The following is a 17,258-nucleotide window of genomic DNA, read 5'->3' on the forward strand; positions in this document are numbered from 1 at the left end:
TAATAATTTATATCACAATTTTGAAATTCGCTAACGTTACATACCCAAAATGCACGTTCGGCTGTGCTAGTAGTTCCAATTTGAGTACGTGTACCCACTCGTTCGCCACCAGTACGTGGCGCAACACTGTCAGAATATGGCAAATGACAAAAAACGTCCCTTTTTGATCGTAATTGGTGTTCCCAGCTGCATTTCCAACTAGCCTCAGGTCAGGTCAGACTCGACCTTGAGCAACCGATATTCTAAAAACGAGATCCAGGTGTGTCGGTGTGATTTTTCGTCGTTTGCTGTAGTGTTTTCTGTTCGATGTACCGTGATCCGACTCCCGGTGTTTCCTGGTGTTTGTTTGAGTTAGAGTTTCCGTTTCGTAGCCATGTTCTATCATTCCCAAAGTGACGACCCGATTGTGCCAAATTTTAAAATTAAAACGCACAATTAGAATAGAATAATTCGTGTGAAAAGTTGTAGTTCGATGTACACAAGACTTCACAAGTGGAAAAAGTAAATATTGCTCATGATTAGCGTAAGTATTTATAGCAATATATGTGCCAATCTTGTGTTGTAACCATGTTATCATGTAGTGTCGGTCCGTAGGCAGATCGGTTAATGGATTCCTTTAGAGTTTTCGTTCGGTGACGTAGTAAGTGTTGTTCTTGTTTACTTCGAATGTTGAATTTGAGAAGTATACACCCATATATTTTTTGTAGAATTTTTTCGAGCTTCAAAGCGAGACGATATAAGTTTGGAATATTTTGTGTATATATGTGCATAGAGATATATAAAAACCGGCAAATTACTGCCTAGAAAAAATATACCCTTTTATATTTTTTGAACAGAATGTGATTCTTCGTTGATTTCCGTTGCGGTTACTGTAATACATTGCACTGTTGTATGTGTCGTCGGAAAGAGTCAATGTTTATTGTGATCATGACTTAGATTTCACAATACTATAGTCTTTCTCTCTAAAAACGCTGTTACATTCATTTGTGATCCGTTATTTAAGTAAATGTTTTTATTGTTGTAAGTAGTTGTATTATAATAGCAATAAAGTTTCCCATTGCCCAGATTTTCACTCATTCGCCCCGTTTTTTTGTTTTATAGAACGGGAAATAAGGTTAAGGAAGGCAAGACTTTCCAATTTTGGGGACTGTGCGAGGACTTTCAATCTGTTGTAGTCGTAGGGTTAGGAAAAAAGTCGAAACAAAGGGACGATTTAGAGTTGATATGCGAAGAAAAAGAAACCGCTCGAATAGCCGCTGCAGGTATGGTAATAAAAATCACTAACAAAGTTGAAAATGATATCCTAACCTAACTTTCCCGGCGCTTGTAAAAATTGCTTGATGCGCGTCAGGTTGTCTAACCCGAGCTAAGCGTACAACGCGTCCTGAGTAGCCTCGAGGTTCCAATCAAATGCATTTCAGGAAAGTCAAAAATTGTCTAACTAAACTGAATTAATATGTTTAGTAGAAAGATGATCAAAAGATCTAGTGTTAGGGGATTTAGTTTTTCAGTTCGGATGAAAATAGTAAAGGAGCTGACAAAGTATTTTTTTAGTACCGATAATCACCTTACATAATTTTAATTACATAGAAGCATCTTATAATCGAATTTATCGGCTATTTTCATGTTTCTCGACGTTTTATGACCCCTAGAGTACGAAAAAATAGGTCTTCCTTTCCGTCTGTCTGTCTGCCGTCCATCCGCAGTTTTATTGGCGGATAATCTCCGAAACTACCGGACCGATTGTTGCCAGATTTTGTGTTTGTTAGGAATGTCATATAAATGGTAAAACGCTAACCAAAGTTTGTCTGTTCGTCCCCATCAACAATGGAATGACGTCATCTCTAAATTTTACAATCGTAAAATCTCGATTTATTGTTTATGAATCCGTGTCGAGTTTTTACCATAGACATCTAGATTTTTGAAAAAAAAATCAAAATTGTATAACAACATTTTGCAATTTAACTATGAATTAAATTGAAATGGTAAACCGTTAATCAAAATTATAATAAATGTAAAAAAGTAACATTGTCCTGATTTTTTTTTGAAAAAAATGGTACATCCATATAATAATTTTTTTATTTCTCAATTTTCGATTTCTTGATTTTTCAACTTCCGATATGTCAATTTTTGGAATTTTCCAAGGTTTTTATTCTTCAACTTGTTGATTTGTCAATTTCTTGACTTCAGTTTTTCGAATGCTCAATTTTTGGCTTCTTCAAATTTTCAATTTCTCTTTTTTTCATTTTTCGATTTTTCGGTTACTTATACGTTTTTCCAATTTTTAAATTTTTCAATTTTCCGATTTCTCTTTTTTCAGTTTTTGGACTTTTCAGTTTAGGATTTTTCAATATTTCGATTCTTCAGTTTTCGATTTTTAAATTTTTGATTATTCGATTTTTTAATGTTTCGATTTCTTGATTTCTCAATTTTTCGATATTCTAATTTTTCAATTCTTAAAATTTTAGATTTTTCGATTTCTCAGTTCTTGGCAATTTCTATTTTTCAATTTTTTAAATTTTAGATTTTTCAATTTTTTGATGTTTGGATTTTTTGATTTCCCGACTTCTCAGTTTTAGATTTTTGGATTTTAAAAATTTTTGATTTCTGGATTTAAATTTTTTTTTATTTTTTAGTTTTTCGATTTCTCGAGAATTTTTTAATCAAAAATTAAAAAAAAAAGATGAAGGAATCATAACAATTTTATCATAAAACATTAAACCTTTCAATTGTTCAATTTCTCGATGTCCCGATTTTTTTTTTGTTTTAAATTTTTCAATGTTTAGCTTTTGGATTTTTCGAAGTTGGGCAATTTCGAATTCTCTTTTCGACTTTTCTTTTTTCCGATGTTCCAGTTTTACGTCATTTCAGTTTTGGAATTTTGCAGTTTCTTGATTTTCTGGAATTTTTCGACTTTTTGATGTTTCGATTTCTCGATTCTTCAATTTTTTGATATTTAATTTTTAATTTTTTTAAATTCGTTTTTTGATTCGATTGACATGTAGGTTTTTCGATTTTTTAATTTTTCGACTTTTCGATTTCTCGATTTTTCAAGTTTTCGACATCTCAATTTTTCAAAATTTCAGTTTTGAGGATTTTTCTTCAACTTTTCGATATTTTAATTTCTCAATTTCTGGATGTTCCGATATTTCAATTTTTCGATTGTTCGATTTCTTAATATTTCAATTTTTCGATTTTTAAATTTTCGATTTTTCGATTTTTTGTTCTTCTATATTTCTGCGTATTTTAAAATTTTTCGAATGTTTAAATTTTTATTATTCAGTTTTTCTATTTTTTTATTCGATTTCTTGATGTCTCGGTTTTTCGATTTTAAAGATTTTTCAACTTTCGATTTTTTATTTTTTCGATATTTCAGTTTTGGAATTTTCCAGGTTTTTTATTCCTCAGTTTTTCGATTTTTCAATTTTTTGATTTTCAATTTCTTGTTCTTCAGTTTTTCGATATTTCAGTGTTGGGATTTTTCAGCTTTTCGATTCTTCAAATTTTCGATTTCTTCATTTTTCGATGTTTTAGTTTTACGATTTTTGATTTTGATTTTAAAATTTTTCGAATGTTTAAATTTTTGATTTTTCAGTTTTTCTATTTTTTTATTCAATTTCTTGATGTCTTGGTTTTTCAATTTTCAAAATTTTTTAACTTCCGATTGGTCACTTTTTCAATATTTCAGTTCTGGAACTTTCCAGGCTTATCGTTTTTAATTTTTTTATTCTTAAAATTTTCGATTTATCCATTTTCTTTTCATTTTTCGATTTCTCAATTTTCCGATACTTCAGTTTTACGTTTTTCCAAGTTTTAATTTTTTAATTTTCCGACTTTTCGACGTCACGATTTTTCAGTTTACAATTTTTTGATTTTACAGGTTTTGATTTTCCAATTTTTCGATTTTCCAATTTCTTAATTTTGCCATTTTTCGACGTTTCAGGTTTTCCAATTTTTTAATTTTTTAATTTTCCCACTTTTGGACGTCTCGATTATTCAATTTTTCCATTTTTTGATTTTTCAATTTTTCCAAATTTTTATTTTTCAATTTTTAAAATTTAAAATATTTTGATTTCTCAATTTTTCGATATTTCTGTTTTTCAGTTTTTAAAATTTAGATTTTTTAGTTTTTTTGATGCTTCAAATTTTCGACTTTGTCGGTTTTAAGTTTTCGATTTGAAAAATTTTTGGTTTCTCGAATTTTCCATTTTTCAGTTTTTAAATTTTTTGATTTTTCAATTTTTCGATATTTTTACATATTTTAAAATTTTTCGAATGTTTAAATTTTTGATTTTTCAGTTTTTCTATTTTTTTATTCAATTTCTTGATGTCTTGGTTTTTCAATTTTCAAAATTTTTCAACTTCCGATTTGTCAATTTTTCAATATTTCAGTTCTGGAACTTTCCAGGTTTTTCGTTCTTAATTTTTTTATTCTTAAAATTTTCGATTTATCCATTTTCTTTTCATTTTTCGATTTCTCAATTTTCCGATACTTCAGTTTTACGCTTTTCCAAGTTTTAATTTTTTAATTTTCCGACTTTTCGACGTCACGATTTTTCTTTCAGTTTACAATTTTTTGATTTTTCAGGTTTTGATTTTCCAATTTTTCGATTTTCCAATTTTTAAATTTTTTAATTTTCCCACTTTTGGACGTCTCGATTATTCAATTTTTCCATTTTTTGATTTTTCAATCTTTCCAAATTTTTATTTTTCAATTTTTAAAATTGAAAATATTTTGATTTTCCAATTTTTCGATATTTCTGTTTTTCAATTTTTAAAATTTAGATTTTTTAGTTTTTTTGATGCTTCAAATTTTCGACTTTGTCGGTTTTAATTTTTCGATTTGAAAAATTTTTGGTTTCTCGAATTTTCCATTTTTCAGTTTTTAAATTTTTTGATTTTTCAATTTTTCGATTGCTCGAGATTTCGATGTTTCATTTTTTCAAAAATACAAAAAAAGATAAAACGAATCTTAAAAATTATAGAAAATAAAAATTTTATCATAGAGCATTAAATCTTTTTCGTTTTTTTTTTAATTTTTAAATTTTTCAATGTAAAATTTTTGGATTTTTCGATTTTGGGGAATTTCGAATTCTTAATTTATCGATGTTCCAATTTTTCAATTTCTGGATTTGGCAGTTTTTCAATTCTGGAATTTTTCGATGTTTTCGATTTTTAAATTTTAGATTTTCAATTTTTCGACTTTTTAAATGTTTCGATTTCTCGATTTTTAATTTTTTTGATATTTTAATTCTTCAATTTTTTTAAAATTTGTTTTTCGATTCCTCGATTTTTTGATGTTGATTCTATTGACATCTAGGTTTTTCAATTTTTTTAATTCTTCAATTTTCGATTTCTAAATTTTTCGATATTTCAGTGTTGGAATTTTTCGATTTCTCAATTTCTGATTAATCTATTTTTTGTTTTCCGATTTCTCGATTTTTCAGTTTTCAATTCTTCAATTTTTCCACTTTTTCATTTCTCAGTTTTTCGATATTTCTATTTTTAAATTTTCGAATTTTCAGTTTTTTCAATTTTTTGATTTTTTTTATAAAGTCGCGATCTTTTCTATAGAACCACTCCCTAGTGTAAATTTTCAAAATTTGTTTGGTGTAAGTGACCTTGACGGGTTTCTGGGGGAAAACATATGTGCCAAAAATTTGACAGGTTAGATGGCCCCATTGTCAATGTAGATATTTTATTTTAATAAATAGGTGAACAGAATACAGTCTGCACGGGATACAGTGCGGCATAGCTGAGGGCAACCGAAACATTCGTGTTGTGCTAGTTTCGATTGCCATGTCAACTACCGCTACCAACCGCGTTCGGCGTAAAGTACTAGGTGACAGGGCTACCAACTTGACTTTTTATCGAGTGGTTCCGTAGAAATGACCGCTACTGTAGTTTTTGAATTTTTAAAATTGTTCGATTTTTTGATTCTGAGATTTGTCGATTTCCCAATTTTTCAACATTTCAATTTTGGGAATTTTTCAATTCTTCGATTTATACTTCCCGACCGTAAGCGAATTTTTCAGTTTTTCGATTTTTAGATTTTTTTTATATAAAGTTTTAGTTGTTTTAAAAGAACAAAGTACTTACAAGACGAGAATTGTACTCGACGTCCAACATTTATGGATAACTCGGCCCTAATTGGTGTACTCAGTCAATTTCTCGTATACTTACCAGCTTTGACCGCTTTAAACTCTTACTAAAAAAAATCCAAAAATTTGACATAAATAATCTCTCTTCCAGCCGGTTGCCGAGTTCTCTCCGCCTCCGACATCAAAACCATCCACGTCGAAAGCTTCGGCGACGCCGCCGCCTCCGCTGAAGGCAGCACCCTCAGCACCTACAAATTCCAAGAATACAAAACCAAAAAATCCGCCCTCCCTCAAGTCTCCCTCTTCACTTCAGCCCCCGAAGAACCCACCCAATGGGAGCGCGGCACTATCACAGCCTCCGCTCAAAACCTCGCCCGCAAACTTAAAGACACGCCCTCCAACCTAATGACGCCCACCATCTTCGCCGAAACCGTCCTCCAACTCGCCACGCCCCTCGACATCTCCGTGCAAATCCGCGACAAGCAGTGGGCGGAGCGAGAGAAAATGGGCGGCGTTCTGGCAGTAGCGCAGGGCTCGAACGAGCCTTTACGCTTCCTCGAACTATCGTACAAGAAGAGCGACTCCGACCCCTTCGTTTTGGTAGGGAAGGGGGTGACTTTCGACTCGGGGGGCATCAGCATCAAGCCGTCTGCTGGCATGGACGAGATGAGGGGCGACATGGGGGGCGCCGCCAGCGTGGTGGCGGCGGTGTACGGCTTGGCGCGCTTGGGGGTGGCGACGCACGTGAAGGTGTTGGTGCCGCTGGTGGAGAACATGCCTTCAGGGGGCGCCATCAAGCCGGGGGATGTGATTACGACGAGGAGCGGGAAGACGGTCTGTGTGGACAACACGGATGCGGAAGGAAGGTTGATTTTGGCAGATGCGTTGTCGTACAGTGGGGTTTTTAAGCCGAGGTGGGTTCTGGATATAGCGACTTTGACGGGCGCGATCAGGGTGGCGTTGGGTGGGGCGGCGTGCGGGGTTTTTAGTAATTCGAATGCGTTGTATGAGGGGTTGGAAGAGGCGGGGTCGAGGACTGGAGACAGGATGTGGAGGATGCCGCTGTGGAAGTACTATACGAAGATGGTGGCGGAGAATACGGCCTATGATGTTAACAATCTGGGGAAAGGGAAGGGAAGAGGTGGGTCGTGTACGGCGGCGGCGTTTTTGAAGGAGTTTATTCCAGAGAAGACGGACTGGGTGCACATTGATATGGCCGGGGTTATGGGTCAAGACGAGTACTTCACCTATTTGGGGAAAGGAATGTCTGGAAGACCCACCAGGACCTTGATCGATTTTATAGAAGCTCAATCTACAAAGTAATATAACAATACAAGTATTTGAGTATAATTTGTTTTATTATTAATAATTTATATCACAATTTTGAAATTCGGTAACGTTACATATTAAACAACTCAAGATAGCACATTACGAAAAAGAAAATGATACACAACTCTTCTCAAGTTTGCTTCAAAATTCGCTAGGTGTGTTGGTTGCTTGGTTATAAGTTAGCAGTTGGTTAATTCCATGTAGACCAAAAAGTTATTGCACTTACTTAGACCGATTAAGTACAAACCGACGATTAAAAATACATATTGCTAGTGAGGTTAGAAACGGATCATCACAGACATCGAAATACGCATAGGAAGGTGCAATTTCGTAGCTCAAAGACTAGATATCTTGTATTATTACACTAAGGTGTGACGATGGAAAACGCCATAGTTACGCGGGATTTTCCATTCAAAAACTTAAACCAATTGCAACACAATAGCTCCGTCTTTGGTCAACATGGTAATTTTATTTTTACTTTGCTCTTAAAATTACTTTAAATTACTGAAAACGTGCAAAAGCAACAAGCGCAGTGCAACACTTAACTCCATTGAAATTCAACAGATTAGCGACAAGTAAATATCAATTTTATTCTTTCAATTCCTTCGAGTCACACCGACTCAGCAAATATATAGACCGACCGGTTAAAGATGGCGCTCTATCGCTCTTTGCAAGTTATCAATAACTATCAATATTAAATTACGAAACGAAAATATCGAATGCCCTGTTGATAAATATCAGTGCAGCGAGTAAATTTTGATTATCTCATCCACAGTAATTCTGATTTGGTTCTTATACATTTTCAAATCGAAAACATTGGAGGCACTATTTCAAATGATTCTCTTTTCGTTGTGTGTAAACAGTCAGTACCGGCAGCTAACTAAAAAAGTTTGCTACCGGTGTCGGAACATTAGACACAACGTTACATTTAAAAACAGCTTGTTTATTGCTTAAGGTGATGCATGAGATGCTCAAAATTACGATGTAGAATTCGTGAGATGTTCATTGGAATAATACGGTTTTTCACGCTCTATGTTTTATAGGTTTGTGGTTCCGTCTATATTTTTTATGTCGTTGGTTTGGGTAATTTTGTCAAATAAAGTGGCTTTATAGTTGTAAAAAATGCAATTCTTGGGTTTTCTACTGGTTACGTTGTGACTGTTTCGGTTTCACAGCTGCTAATAGTAAAAATGCGGAGAAAAAACAACTTAACCTAACTTTATAGTGTCAGTGGTTCTATTTTTGTAGCGTTGCCACGTACACTTTTTTCGATTTGGAACTTTCATTTGGCATTTGAAAAACCTTATTATTCTAATAAAAACTCATACCGTGTATTGCTCTTTTTTCTTGATGGTCAAGTAAAGTCAGACAGCTCAAAACGCCGTTCACCGGTTGCTTTCTCTTCGACTTTTATGCAAACGCAACACGCATGCGCCGACCCCCTTGACCACCAAAAACCTGGTGCACGTAAACTCCAAGCCTTAATGTACTTTTACAGTGCCCACTTAGTGGCTGAAAAAATGACACTACATGTCTTTAACCATTGCTTATGAAGAAGTTGCTCAAAATCTAATCTAGGTGTACCACTAACTACATACACATAAAGAAATCCGCTAGGACGTCCCCTGCTGGAATGCCAAGCCGCGTCAGGATACCACCGACGTCATATCCTGACTTCGGGAGGGGGATCATTACGGGGATACATAATCTGGCAAAGACCCGCGGCCACGACCTCTACCTCTGCCCCTGCCTCTACCTCGCCCCCTCCCGCGCCCGCGTCACCTTCGCCCATCCGTCATGCCTGCAATCAGACATAAATACTTATGCAGATTTTAAAAGCGGACGTACCTATATTACTCGTAGTTTTCTCAAGGTACGCCAGAGGACCCTGGAGAACCCCACCGGGGCCTTGCTGGGAAAAAGGGCCGCGGGGGCCCATGGCCTGCTGCTGCATGAACATGGCTTGCTGCGGCGACACCATGCCCGGACCCACGCCGCCGCCGGTCATCCCGGGGGGCACCTGCGGGAAAGTTGAAATGTACACTTCAGGTCTCTAATTTTTTTTGGCGCGATAATTTGAACCCGTGTTACGTGGCGGGAAAATTTATGGTTGTGGAGGCTCTGAGCATGATATGTGCATACCAACCCTCTATTTTTAGAGCAAAATTTGGAATAGAAAAAGACGTGATGCTTTTGAAACATTTATTGTATTAAACAGTCTTACAAATCTTACATACCAGAAGATCGAAATTACATTATATACTTCGCAACAAACTATAAATTTTGTTATACAAACTTGAGAAGGTAAATGAACATTTATGTAAACAAAATTTCTAGTAAAGGCACATTTGAGCAAGTTGACAACGTATACTACTTTTTCGTACAACATATCCTACATTGTACATATCACATTCATTTGATCTTTATAAAGTATTGCCACTTCTAAAAACCCTGAGAGTTAGTATACAAATATACATATAATACGGGCAGGAGTACTATAACTGCATCTACAGAAATCGATCTTTATACATCTCTGGAAACACACATTAGACGAAGCTTTAGTTAACTCAAATCGCTTAAAACTTAAAATTAAAAAAATGCAGAAGACTACAAATAAATATCTACAACAATCATGCTCTTGATGAGATCAACGTCGGTCTACCTGCATCTGTTGTTGAAGCTGTTGGATTTGTTGCTGTTGCATTTGTTGCATCTGTTGCTGTTGCTGCATTTGCTGGAGCTGCTGTTGCTGGAGTTGCTGCTGCATGGCGCTGGGCATCCCGGACACCATCATGGGATTGGGCGTCTGGCTGCCGGACATGGAACCCATGGGCGACGGCGGCACGGACCCCCCGTTGTTCAACGTCGGCGTCGCGCTACCTTGAGCCGGACTCTTCGCATACCCCTGCAAATCGGCCAACAAGTTCTGCCAAACCGCGATTTTCTCGTAGTGGCGCTTCAAGAGTTCGTCTTTTCGGGCCAGCTCGAGTCGGTACTCGTTGATGTCCTCTTTCACGATCATCTCGGGCTTCAAAGCCGAGAGGAGGAAGCGCTTCTGGAGGAAGAAAGCCTCCATTTGGCGCGCTAGATCTATGAATCGGAGCGTTGTTTGCTCGACTTCCACTTTCATTTCGTCTTTGTCGGAGTTGGGGACTGCCTCTTCTTTGGTGAGGACGTTGAGGCAGTGCTGGAACAAAAAAAGACTTGCTGTAATTTTTTTAACATTAATTCCAGAGCTAGCCAGACGTCTTTTTTTTTCGGTCGATATTTAATCAATAAATTTATTTATTTATTTCATAGTTCAGTGACACTCGTTTATCAATTACCTTTGATATGAATGAAAGAAAATGCATACTTTGTGCAAAATAAATTATTAATAATGTTTTTCCGTGCCATTTTGAGAGAGCCAGGTGACACGACTTTGAGCTCCGATTGGCTACAACCACAAAAAAATAGAAGGTCATTGGTTCGACTAGTTCGATCCAATAAATCCACAAATTTGATTGGCTAGCGCGTCGTACTTTCAATGTCAATTGAACCCATAAAAATCAACGAATTAAAATTTGGACATAGTTGGCATGATATTTTCATCACCAAAGGGAGAAAGGGACACAAAATCGTTACCTACCTGAAACGCTTCCTCGAATTCGTCGACCAAATTGCCACTACCATTCGTCGGTGTGGCCATTGCTGACACGGGAGGTGAAGCTTCCTTCATTGAACACACTCACCACTCACAAAGGGCCGACTTACTATTTTCCCAACGCTACGCCCTAAATTTGACACTAGAAACTATCAAACAACCACAGCCATCACAATGACAAGTACAGGTTATCCGATTTGTCAATAACTGGTTAGTAACTTGAGCGCGCTCACGTTGGCAGCACAAACTTTTCCAAAACAAAGTGAAACTCACTTAAGGGGGAACGCTAGACGAGAGACAAGTTGGAATTGGGCGCCATTTGTTGCCTTAAATGCAACCAGCAATTCTTTAATACCGTTTTCAAATTACACCAAAATTGAAAAATCGAAAGCTTAATAATTGAAAAATTGAAACATTTTAAATGAAAAAAATCGGTAAACCGAAAAATTGAAAAATCTATAAATCGAGAAATTGAACAATCTAAAAATGAAACAATTTAAAATCGAAGAATTGGAAAACCAAAAAATCTAAACCGAGAACTTGAAAAATCGAATAATCGAGAACTTAAAACATCAAGGAAAACAAAAAAATTAACGGAAAATCTAGAACTTAAAAATTGGAAAATTAAAATACCTATCGAAAAATTGAAAAACCGAAAAATCGAAACATCAAAAAATGGAAAAATTGAAGAACCGAAACATTGCAAAATCTCAGAACTGAAATACTGAAAAATGGAAAGAAAATTGAAGAATCGGAAAAGTGAAAAAATCCAAAACTGAAACATTGAAAAATCCAGAAATCGAAAAATTGAAAAATCACAATTGAAGAAAGAATTGAAAAATCGAAATGGGAAAATCAAAAAATCAGTTAATCGAAAAACTGAAAAATCGAAAAATTTAGAAACGTCGAAAATTGAAAACTGAAAAATAAAAAAATTTTAAAATCGTAAAACTGAAATATCGTAAAGTTAATATATTGAAAAACTGAAAATTTTTGAAAAAAAAAAATCGTATCAAAAACTAAAAATTCAAAAAATCGAGAAATTGAACAATCAAAAAATCAAAACATTGAAATCCCAGTAAGTTGATAAATAGGAAAATTTAAAAAACAAAAATTTTAAAAATCCAGGAATTGAACAACAAAAAAATCTAAGCCTGAAAACTCAGAAAATTGAATGATCGAGAACAAAAAATCTAAAATTTAAAAATTCGACAAATTGAAAAATCATGGAACTGAAAAATCGAAAAGTCGAGATACTGAGAAATCTAAAAACCTAAAACTTTAAAAAGTGTAAAATTAAAATATCGAAAAATTTAAAAACCGAGAAAACACAATATCAAAAATTTGAAAAATTCAAGAAACGAAATATTGCAAAATTCCAAAGCTGAAATATTGAAAAACCTAAAAATGGAAGAAAATTAAAGAATCGAAACAATTTCCTTACTTGGCTGCTAGTCCAGACAGGGTTCTAGAGGATAGGAGTGCATTAGTCGAAATTAAATGCCCTTCAAAATTGCAAGATTTGTCTCCTGAAGAAGCGGTTAGAAAAAAAATAATCAAATTTTGTACATTGACAGACAGAATTGAAACTAAAAAAAGAATCATGATTAGGGGAAAAGTGCCTAAAATGATCCCCTCAGGTCAAATGATCCCCATCAATTGTAAGAAAATTTGTGGCTCCATCTACCAAACATAACTGTCATTTGATTAAACGCTCTGTAATTAGTACCTTCTGAAAGTTTGATGGCGTTCTGTGTATTCTGCACAGTTTTGTGCCAAAATATGTAAAATAAGCACCTCTGATCTAAGGTAAGATATATTTTAAAAGTCCATTACTTCCATTTGAAAGGTCTTATAGCGGTGATAGTTGTTTTGACAGAATTAGATACATTTCAGTCGTATGTTAGTTAAGGTAAGTGTCCACTTGCGAGAAATCGCCTCAAAATCAGCCCTGGAGATCTCCGAGTCCAGTCGAGTAAAGACGAAACACTGATCGGCTGATCTCGCCGCGAACGATATTCTCTCCAGTGGACAAGCCAAACTGCGTTTACTTGCGAGAGATACTGTCCGTGTGAAGAAGCTTCGAATTGGGGAAGTATTCCCCGAGAGTAAGCAGTTCATCATAAATTATTTCTCGAGTAAAGCCGACTTATTTTACACGTTTATGATTCTATGCAAACAGTCGTGAAAAGGACTACGCAATTCGGCCAAATCTGATCGTTTACCTGACTTCAACATTTATACAGCGTTTTGAGATAGGTAACACATTTTTATGAAATTATTAAATACTAAAAAAAATGTAAAACGAAAATAAATGACTAAATTATGCTCATTTGTCGTAAATCTGAAGCAAGTAATGTGAAAAGTAGACTAGATTAACTTTTTTAATTTATAATTAAACATCATAGTTTGTATAAGTGATTCTGAATATACTTCATTATTATTATTATTATTTTGTTGTAGTACGAGATTAAACTATGCACAACGAAGTAAATTCATTTTTTATTATTCAAATAACGTTTTTAAATGAATTTTTAATAATAATTTACATATTAGGTACTACAAATGTATTGTTAAGTAGCATGAGTATTCAAAAATTAATATTTATATTTATTTTCAGTGTTTATCCACAAGTGCTTTTATAAATTGATACCTGCCTCACCTGAAAATATAATTATTAGGGACGGACAATAATTTTATAGATGTTTTTACACACTACAACATTGCATGTAATTGTCCTTTGATGAATCATAACCTGCCGGGATGATAATCTTCAGGTGCCGGTCGTATTAAGCGCTCTTACCAATCTAACCCGGGAGACAATTTACCTATACCCTTTTTGCTACCTGTTTTCCCAGCATTTACATTTCAGTTGAATTTCTTGAAAGAGGATTAACAAAAAGCCCATAAAATCATAAATTATTTGTCGGTCGAGTACAAATCGCTCGTTTCTCTCGCTAGTGTACCCGAGCAGTGGACAGGGTAGCAAATTTGCTAGAACTTGGGCTCTAGTTGGAAACCAAAGCTGTGCCTCTCTGGAGGTACTTTCACAATACGAACACGTTTCGAATTCCTACAGTTCTGTCCGCGAGTGGTGAGCTTTGCCATGGCCAAATTTGGATGGTCAAAAGACCAAACTGCAGAACTAATTGCACGATATGGAAAAAAAGGACTATAGAAATCGCGTAGCATACACTAAAATTATTTTCAACTATACAGAGTGTTCTGTTTTTGAGGCGTAATATTCAACGTACTTTTTTAAATAGAATGCCTAATTCTAATTTTCTAAAAAATTTTTGTAATGAAGCGGTTCACAAAAAAATCGCAATCGTATTAATTTTAAGATCTGTGTTATAATATTTTATGGGGAGGTAAACAAAAGTACGTGATTTGCTATGGTATCAATTAAATTAATTTCTAATATGCTGAGTGTTTATAAAAACAAAACTAAAATATTAACAATTTTCAAACATCGTTATTTCCGTCAGCCCATTCTCTACTTTTACGTTTTCTCGACCTTTCATGACCCCTAGAGTACGAAAAAATAAGTCTCTAGTTTCCGTCTGTCTGTCTGTCCGTCTGTCTGCCGTCCCGATTTTTATTAGACAGATAATCTCCAAAAGTACTGGGTCGATTCCAGATTTTTGGAAAAGAAAACATAAAACAACATTTTACAATTTAATTTTGATTCTTACAGCTGTTTTAAAGTTTGATAAGCATAATAAACTTTTAATCAAAATATATTTGCTTATCCCCTCCAAAAAATTGATAACGTCAGTTCAAAATTTTGCCGAATAATTTCCACCCGAAATGTGCAAAATATATATGATCAGTATAATACTTGTAATTTATTATTGTGAATGCGTGATTTTAGTTTCCTGAATAACACAAGAATTGCAAAACTGAATAGGTACTTTGAAATCTTCCAGACGTTTTAAGGTTATTGTAAGCGTGGTAAATTGTTAATCAAAACATATATGTTTATTCCCAACAAAAACTTGATGACGTCATCTCAAAATTTTTCAGAATAAATTCTATCCAAAGTGTGCAAAATATGTTGAGTTTTTAATTGTGATTTATCACTGCATTCATATTCATCTACTGTTATTTTTAGTATTATACTGCACCAATCCAAGTTGATATACGTGACCTTGCAAAAATGTTGATGACGTCATCACAAAATTGTGTAAAGAAAAAACTCAACTCGAAAATGTTAGATATGTTTCATAGTTCTTTCGGTGCGAGGGAAGTTCTGTCGAAACAACTTTCGACCAATTTTTTACATTTTTAAGAGATATGTGGAAAGAAGATTTTACATAATATTAAATAAGAGTAATAATTGCAATGTTGATTTAATCAAAATCAACTCTACATTAAAATTATATGACATTATAATAGAGGGTGGGATCATATGAATGTGACAACCTGTGACACAGAAAAGAAAGGTCCAAAAACCCCAAAATGTACGTGACATAACCTATGGAGAACACCTTATTTTGTTCAATGATTTACATAATACTTTTACATATGTACCTGATACAAAAAAATCGTAATGTTACTATTACTCTTTCATGAATAGAAATAGCATCGTGCATTTGCGTATTTCTTAGCACAATTTTAGGTCCAGATAATAATTTATGTCCTCTTACTACCTGTTTTCACAGCTGCAATATTTTACCGTATTTCGTGAAAAATAAATTAACAAAAGGCTCGTAAAATCATAAATTCTTTGTCGGTTCGAGTAAAGAGGGTCCATTTTCCTCGCAAGTGCAACTGTGTAGTGGACAGGGTTTTGAGAGCTTTGTCTGATCGACATCTATCGGCGAGCAAAATTTGCCAAAATATCCTCTCAAATCGACAAGCCCTTGAAAGTAACTCTCGCGAATTCTCGCCAAGTCACTCTCCAGTGGACACGTACCTTTATGATTATGATCTTTTTACCGCATGTAAAAATTGAAGATTAGTTTACAATTTTTGAATGCGGATATGCTACCTAAGGCGAAATGATCCCTTTTTCTTGAGGCAAAATGATCCCGGATCATTGGGCGGGGCTAGTACCTGTTAAGATAAGACTGATTTTTGCAGATAACATATGCTCTAACCCCGCCCACCTACTCTTTATTTTCTTTGAGGGAATACCATTTGCCAATATCAGTTCTATCTTAGCAACTACTAACCCCACCCACCCGCCCGTTATTTTCTTAGAATGTATGTTATTTGCCAATATCAGCCTCATCTTGCCAAGCACTAGCTCGGCCCATCCGCCCTTTATCTTGTTAGAGGACTAGTACCTAATAAGAAAAGACTGATTTTCGGAAATGACATGTCCTCCAAGAAAAGAGAGGGTGGGTGGGCGGGGCTACTACCTGCTAAGATAAGACTGATTTTTGCAGATGACATATCCTCTAACCCCGCCCACCCACCCTATAGTTTCTTCGAGGGAATACCATTTGCCAATACCAGTTTTATCTTAGCATTTACTAGCCCCACCCACCTACTACCTGCTAAAATAAAACTGATTTTCGCAAATGAAATACCCTCTAAGAGAGGAAAGGGAGGGTGGGTGGAGTTAGTACCTCTTAAGACGGGGAAATTTAAATAATTTAAAAGAATTTTAGGGATTTTCGTGTTCTATTTTTGGGAAATTTTCAGTCTTAAGAGGTACTAATCCCAGTCACCCGCCGTCACTTTTCTTAAAGGGTATCTCATTTGCCAAAATCAGTTTTACATTAGCAAGTATTAGCCCCACCCACCCTCCCTCTCTTTTCTTAGAGGGTATATCATTTGCCAAATTCAGTTTTATCTTAGCAGTTAGTAGACCCGCCCACCCGCCCTCTCTTTTCTTAAAGGCTATATCATTTGCCAAATTCAGTCTTATCTTAGCACGTACTGATGACTGAAGTATTGTCTCAAACTCTTCCAGAAATTATACACCCCGTATTTTCGGTGCTTTTCAAACATTTTTGTTTACTTTTTTTTAAGAATTGATTTTTTTGTTTATTTTTGAAATAAAATATTTATCAGTTATGTCATGATTTGATTTTTCTTGTTGATGCTGTCCCCTTATGGTCAAAATTCAAAGGGATCATTATGCCTATGCCGAGGGATCATTTTACCTATGGGGATGCCTAAAATGATCCTTTTGTAAGGTCCTGGAAAAACGTTAATAACTTTTTTTATAATTA

General features: G+C 34.8%; 2 protein-coding genes across 3 annotated transcripts; one reads left to right on the forward strand and one right to left on the reverse strand.

Moving 5' to 3' along the window:
- Positions 1 to 48: 48 nt before the first annotated feature.
- LOC135142909 (cytosol aminopeptidase-like) lies at positions 49 to 7,441 on the forward strand. Of its 2 annotated transcripts, XM_064074719.1 has the most exons (3): positions 49 to 501; positions 1,102 to 1,262; positions 6,253 to 7,441. In XM_064074719.1, the coding sequence occupies exons 1-3, from the start codon at positions 473 to 475 to the stop codon at positions 7,422 to 7,424; spliced, it is 1,362 nt and encodes a 453-aa protein (XP_063930789.1). In that variant the 5' UTR covers positions 49 to 472; the 3' UTR covers positions 7,425 to 7,441. The 2 variants fall into 2 exon arrangements, 1 of the variants encoding a protein (XP_063930789.1); XR_010282639.1 differs by lacking the exon at positions 6,253 to 7,441 and having other exon boundaries at positions 49 to 523; positions 1,102 to 1,190.
- On the reverse strand, positions 7,441 to 11,295 carry LOC135142913 (mediator of RNA polymerase II transcription subunit 28). The gene is made up of 4 exons (XM_064074727.1): positions 11,059 to 11,295; positions 10,093 to 10,617; positions 9,279 to 9,450; positions 7,441 to 9,231 (listed from the first exon to the last, which is right to left on the reverse strand). The coding sequence occupies exons 1-4, from the start codon at positions 11,146 to 11,148 to the stop codon at positions 9,209 to 9,211; spliced, it is 810 nt and encodes a 269-aa protein (XP_063930797.1). The 5' UTR covers positions 11,149 to 11,295; the 3' UTR covers positions 7,441 to 9,208.
- Between the last annotated feature and the right edge of the window lie 5,963 nt (positions 11,296 to 17,258).

This window comes from Zophobas morio, unplaced genomic scaffold (assembly GCF_036711695.1).
Source record: "Zophobas morio isolate AGI-343-1 ecotype UQ-CSIRO unplaced genomic scaffold, CSIRO_AGI_Zmor_V1 ptg000054l, whole genome shotgun sequence".
NCBI lineage: Eukaryota > Metazoa > Arthropoda > Insecta > Coleoptera > Tenebrionidae > Zophobas > Zophobas morio.

Coding starts and splice junctions, on each gene's coding strand:
- LOC135142913 (XM_064074727.1), bottom strand. CDS start 11,148: ATGAAGGAAGCTTCACCTCCCGTGTCAGCAATGGCCACACCGACGAAT. Junction 10,618..11,058: donor AATTCGAGGAAGCGTTTCAG/GTAGGTAACGAT, acceptor TTTTTGTTCCAG/CACTGCCTCAACGTCCTCAC. Junction 9,451..10,092: donor AGCTTCAACAACAGATGCAG/GTAGACCGACGT, acceptor ACTTTCCCGCAG/GTGCCCCCCGGGATGACCGG.
- LOC135142909 (XM_064074719.1), top strand. CDS start 473: ATGTACACAAGACTTCACAAGTGGAAAAA. Junction 502..1,101: donor AGACTTCACAAGTGGAAAAA/GTAAATATTGCT, acceptor TTTGTTTTATAG/AACGGGAAATAAGGTTAAGG. Junction 1,263..6,252: donor CGCTCGAATAGCCGCTGCAG/GTATGGTAATAA, acceptor TCTCTCTTCCAG/CCGGTTGCCGAGTTCTCTCC.